The following is a 6,358-nucleotide window of genomic DNA, read 5'->3' on the forward strand; positions in this document are numbered from 1 at the left end:
TCCTGCAACGTTACGTTGAGGCTGATCAGGTACTCCCCTTCTAGCTTCCCACACTGGCAACTCCTCTTTACAGGATAGTATCAAAATATTCTCACCCTTTTAAGAGGAAGATGTTTTAACACTGTCTGTCTTGGGCTACTCCTCCTTCACTTTTTTCACAGGAGGTTCCTTTCGAGGAGATTTTTCACAATCGGTGTCCACCTTCTCTTGGGAAGCTTTAGCTGGTTCTCTTATATCATCTTCCTTAGGAGGAACAGCCACTTCCACTTTCTGCTTTGTCTTGTCAATTTTTGCTTTTGGCTTATCCTTCTCTTTTTTCTCCTCTTCAGACACCGGTTTGAAAGCAATAGAATCTGCTTCCATAGGCTCATCCCTCACAGGGGTGGCATCATCTCTGCTTGGGAGCATGAACAGAGAGTCCATTTTAACGTCTTCTGCTGTAACTGGCTCTCCTGGTTTTCTCGCACCTTCTAACAACCCAGCGCTGGGAAATCCTTCATTCTCATCCCCTTTTCTTCTCTTCCGGTGTCTTTTATGTTTATTTCCTTTGTCATCTCCCAGTGGATTTTCCACCTCCTTCTCTTTTGTTTTTGTAGGGTCTTTGATGCCACTTCCAGAAGGTTTTTCAGGGTAATTTCCAGCTATATTACGATTTTGGTGGCTCTGCCTACCAGGATAATCCTCCCTACGTCCCCAAGCATGTGGCGACTTCTCTCATCTGGTCCCAGGTGGACCAAACCTCTCTGGAAAAGAGTTCTCTGTTTACTGGAGGTCGAGGTTGAGTGCCAACAGCATAGCCCTTGTAGAACTTTTCATACCATTCTCTATAGTTCCGTTCCCATTCTCTATATCTGTCCTTTTCAAATGGATCTCTCAAGTCAACAGATCTGCCATAGTTAGTTTTCATATCATATGGTGGAACTTCTGCGTGTCTGTTAAAATACTCCCTTTCTCCTTCCCCTTGAGGTGTAGTCCATTTAGTGGGAGACTGGCCTCTAAATACTGGAGACCTTGACCGTGAATGGTATCTTCTGTGTGGTGGTGACCTTGACCTTGAATGGTGATAACCACGTGACCTTGACCTAGAACGATAGTATAGTCGGACTATTTAATCAAGACTTCTAGCCAGCTGTCCTAGCAGAAGTTTGCATGTACCTCTAGCTCTAACCAAGGATAGTGACCGCATTTCAAGAAAAGTCATACCTAAAAGCTTCTAAACTCAGCCTCTAGTAATATGACTCAATGCCATTACTCCAGGAAAGATACTGACAGCATTACTACTAGAGAGCTATTCAGACGCCTGACCAAGTGATTTTTGGGGGTAGAAGTCATCAGCTACCCTGAGTTTTTTCTCCACAAGTTTTTCTTTGATTAGTTTTTAAAGAACCATTTCACATTAGTCCGCATATGTTCATTAGCATCATTCCTCCTCTCAAAATCCTTCACCAATTTAAGATTTCCTTACAAACAAGTCTAATCTTTTAATTGCTAAGACAAATTCAACAATCTCAACAACATCCTAGCGAAAGCCACCAGTTTGCAGTCCAGGTTGAAATCTCTCCTTGTATCCACATGAGAGAAACAACAGAGGAAAAGATGACAATTTCTCTCACATATCTTCTCCGAGGTGCTTTGAGGTAATGGTTACAATCAGAATAGGGAGACGCAGAAAATCCAGCAACTACACCTGCTCAGTTTCTAGCCTCAGTCAACTGTAATCTCCGCCATATTTGAGCTAGTAACCTACATGTGAAACTCCCATCGCTGCTAATCCCTTGAATCCCCCAGTCCACCTAACGATAGAGAGGTGGAGTGGAACTCCTCCTGATTCTTCGAGGCAATCTGCTTCTCCGTTACGGACATGTAAAGCAGTTACCTGGAAAACGAACGCCTACACTCCTTTTGAATCTTCTTATATTCCACCAGTTTCTTAGCAAAATCATTTGTAAACTCATCAAGTTTGGACTTTTTCTTTTCCCTGTTAAAATAAGTTTGACCTTTATTACAATTATAGTTTGGCCTTTATTACAAAAAGACACCAAGAAACAAAACATGGCCAATATGAGAAAATGGATACTGTGTGCAAATGCAGAAGGTGAACATCCTATTTAAGCAAAACCAGTTTAGAATTCCGACAAGTTTTAGGGAAAGTTTTAGAATCACATTTGTCTTGTTTTAGTTTGGGATGCTTACCCTCCGCAAGGAAAAAGTAGATTGGAAGAAACACTGTGTCATTTTTGCTTATGTCAGATGCACTTTAGCGTAACTGCAGTCCGATACGCTACCGAAATACAAAACTGAAACACAACGCAACTTCACTGAGCCAAATACTTACTCCTCTCTAAGTCTCCGTTGTTCTCTGTAAAACTCCTCCCTAGATAAGGGAGACCAATGGCATCCTGGCTTGTGTCAGAAATAGTGTGACCAGCAGGACTAGGGAAGTGATCGTCCCCCTGTACTCTGCACTGGTGAGGCCGCACCTCAAATACTGTGTTCAGTTTTGGGCCCCTCACTACAAGAAGGACGTCGAGGTGCTGGAGCGCGTCCAAAGGAGAGCAACGGAGCTGGTGAAGGGTCTAGAGAGCAAGTCCTGTGAGGAGCGGCTGAGGGAACTGGGCTTGTTTATCCTGGAGAAAAGGAGTCTCAGGGGGAGACCTCATCGCCCTCTACAACTACCTGAAAGGAGGCTGTAGCGAGGTGGGTGTCAGTCTCTTCTCCCAAGTAACAAGCGATAGGACGAGAGGAAATGGCCTCAAGTTGCACCAGGGGAGGTTTAGATTGGACATGAGGAAAAATTTCTTTACTGAAAGAGTGGTTAAACACTGGAACAGGCTGCCCAGGGAAGTGGTTGAGTCACCATCCCTGGAAATATTTAAAAGACGTGTAGATGAGGCACTTAGGGACATGGTTTAGTGGGCATGGTGGTGTTGGGTCGACGGTTGGACTCGATGGTCTTAGAGGTCTTTTCCATCCTTAATGATTCTATGATTTTATGATCACCTTTATAGCCTCATCAGGGTTGAGCTGATGATCCCATCATAGCCTGTACACACAGAGATGCCCCTGGGCAGTGCCCTGCTGCTGGGAGGTGTCTGCAGGGCAGAGGTGAGCACACGGCCGGTGGGATGGGGTCTGTGAGCACTGGCAGGGACGAGGCTTGGGGACAGGGAAACAGCTCCTGGCAGGGACAGCTCCAGGCAGCAGAGACATGGGCAGGGGCTGAGGCAGAACTGCTACCAGAATCACCATAGGAGGGGAATTCAGGCACCTCCCTGCCATCCCTTGCAGTGCAGATGCCTTCCCCAGAGCAGCCCCTGGTCTCCTCTTCCACCCAGTAGAGCTTCTGCCCTCAAGGCTGTAGGGTCTTGGGTTGAGTCACCTCCTTAGCAGCTAAATCCTAAGAAGGAGAAACTCCCAAGTGCCATTTGTCTGTCCCTGTCCTCCCTCAGCAGCAGCACTGGGGCATTTCTCCATCTTTCCCTCCTGCCCATGCTGCCTTTGTTCTGCCGCTCACACTCTCTGGAAGCAAGGGGGGGTGCCGATGTAGCTCACACACCAATGCAGCAGGTCTTGCCACGCAATTGTGTCCACGGGAGCAAAGTCCATCAGTCTGTCTGACCCTGTGGGTCTCTGGACAGTGCCGTGTGTGGGGCTGAGGAGTAAGCTGTCTCTGCTCAGGTCACTACAGTTTTAGCGCGTCCAGGAGTTTCCCTGGGGTTCTCCTGCTGGAAGATGCTGAGCAGCTCCTCTTCATTACAAGTGGATAACACGTGAAGTAAACAGTGAATTTCAGAAGCTGTCACTCCCTTTCCCAGGTGCCCGCTGCTGTAGAGCTGGGATGACTCCTTGGGAGCTCATGGGCAGAGCCCTGCTCCTAACAGCACATTTGGCTAGTAAAAGCAGAACACCAGCCAGGGAGATGTATGAAGGTCCTGAAAGGAAAGGGAGAGACAATATGTGTTTGGGGGGCAGGGAAGGGAAAGAGATTTTCACAGAGCAGTCCTAACTTGTGAGTGCGATTTCCTCCTTTGGCAGTACCTTCTGAACAAAGGGATCAGATGTCCAACAGCAGCTCCATCACTGAGTTCCTCCTCCTGGCATTTGCAGACACAGGGGAGTTGCAGCTTTTACACTTCTGGCTCTTCCTGGGCATCTACCTGGCTGCATTCCTGGGCAATGGCCTCATCATCATAGCCATAGCCTGTGACCACCACCTCCACACCCCCATGTACTTCTTCTTCCTCAACCTCTCCTTCGTTGACCTGGGCTCCATCTCCACCACTCTCCCCAAAGCCATGGCCAATTCCCTCTGGGAGAATGGGGCCATTTCCTACCCAGGGTGTGTGGCCCAGCTCTTTTTCTTTTTCTTTTTTATATCAGCTGAGTATTTTCTTCTTACTGTCATGGCCTACGACCACTATGTTGTCATCTGCAAACCCCTGCACTATGGGACCCTCCTGCGCAGCAGAGCTTGTGTCCATGTGGCAGCAGCTGTCTGGGGCAGTGGGTTTCTCAATGCTGTGCTACAAACTGCCAATACATTTTCACTACCACTCTGCCGAGGCAATGCCCTGGACCAGTTCTTCTGTGAAATCCCCCAGATCCTCAAGCTCTCCTGCTCAGAGTCAGACTACCTCAGGGAGGTTGGGCTTCTCGTGCTTAGTGCCTGTTTAACTTTGGAGTGTTTTGTTTTCATTGTGCTGTCCTACGTGCAGATCTTCAGAGCCGTGCTGAGGATCCCCTCCGAGCTGGGACAGCATAAAGCCTTTTCCATGCATCTTCCTCACCTGGCCGTGGTCTCCCTATTTGTCAGCACTGGCATATTTGCCCTCCTGAAGCCCCCCTCCATTGCTTCCCCATCCCTGGACCTGGTGGCGTCATTTCTGTATTCGGTGGTGCCTCCAGCAGTGAACCCCCTCATCTACAGCATGAGGAATCAGGAGCTCAAGGACGCCCTATGGAAACTGGCACAATGGACACTGTTTCACTGGCAATACCCTGCCTCCCCTTCTCTGCACATTTCCCAGAATTTATCTTAGGCCAGGAGTGTGCTGTTTTCCCTTGTGATCATCCTACTTATACATAATTTTCTGGGTTTATACTGTTTCTCTTGAGGCTTGATCCTGTTGCGTCTGACCCTTGCACGACACTGTGTCAAATGTGACCTGTCCAAATGCAGCTCTTCAAGAAAAAGGCATGTCCCAGGTGCAGTGCCTGAAGGCTGAGCTCTTTCTCCAAAGCTGCTGCCAAGAAAATGTCCAAGAAATTGGTCTTTTAAAGAGTCTTTTCCTGAGAGGCACGGCAGAGGTGGGAAATGGGGGGGTTCCGTCAGTACATAACAGTTCATCGCTGTCACTCCTTCCTCCCCATACTTCTCCTCTGCTCCAGCGTGGCTCCTCTCTACAGGATCCCCCTGTATTGGCAGTCAAAGCTGTGTTGTTCACTTCTTTCTGTCTTACTTTTCTCCTTTATACTCAACAGAATCACAGAAATGTTGAAGTTGGAAGGAACCTCTGGACTTTCCCTTTCCCTTTGTGAACCCATCTTAAAGAAAAGTCCTGTTGAACTAATTTGATATCCTTCTATGATAAGGTCCCCTGCCCTGTGGATGAAGGGAAGGTGGTGGATGTACTTTTTCTGGATTTTCATAAGGCTTTTGATACTGTCCCTCACAGCATCCTTCTGGAGAAGTTGTCCAACTGTGGGATGAGCAGGTTCACGGTGCGCTGGGTGAAAAACCGGCTGGAGGGCAGGGCTCCAAGGGCTGCAGTGAATGGGGCTACATCTGGCTGGCGACCGGTCACCAGCAGTGTTCCTCAGGGCTCAATCCTAGGGCCAGTTCTGTTCAATATATTTGTCAACAATCCGGATGCAGGAGTTGAATGCACCATTAGCACGTTTGCTGATGATACCAATCTGGGAAGTGCTGTCGACTCTCTCAAGGGACGAGAGGTCTTGCAGAGGGGTCTAGATGCATTGGAATATTGGGCCCCATCGCAGCACAAGCTTGATCCCCTCCCGGTACAGACTTAGCCCCCTCCCAGTGCAAACTGGATCCATTTATCCCCTCCCAGTACAGACTGGGCCTTTCCCAGTTCAGACTGGATCCCTTTAATGACTAGCAGTACAGACTGGGCCCTTTCCCAGTGCAAACTGGATCCATTTAACCTTTCCCAGTACAGATTGGGCCCCGTTCCATTACAAACTGGATCCCCTGGCCCCTTCCCAGTACAGGCTGGGCTCCATCCCACTCCAAACTCTGTTCCCTGATCCCCTCCCAGTATATACTGGCCACATTCCCAGTACAAGCTGGATCCCCCACCCCCAAAAAACAGAGTGGTCCCCATCCCAGTCAAAA

The 6,358-nt window shown here is 48.4% G+C and overlaps 1 protein-coding gene across 1 annotated transcript; it reads left to right on the forward strand.

Moving 5' to 3' along the window:
* Nucleotides 1-4,004: 4,004 nt before the first annotated feature.
* LOC143173296 (olfactory receptor 14A16-like) lies at nt 4,005-5,039 on the forward strand. Its single transcript, XM_076363497.1, has one exon. The coding sequence runs from the start codon at nt 4,059-4,061 to the stop codon at nt 5,037-5,039; it is 981 nt and encodes a 326-aa protein (XP_076219612.1). The 5' UTR covers nt 4,005-4,058.
* Nucleotides 5,040-6,358: the final 1,319 nt, after the last annotated feature.

Source organism: Aptenodytes patagonicus, unplaced genomic scaffold, assembly GCF_965638725.1.
Source record: "Aptenodytes patagonicus unplaced genomic scaffold, bAptPat1.pri.cur scaffold_49, whole genome shotgun sequence".
NCBI classification, from domain to species: domain Eukaryota; kingdom Metazoa; phylum Chordata; class Aves; order Sphenisciformes; family Spheniscidae; genus Aptenodytes; species Aptenodytes patagonicus.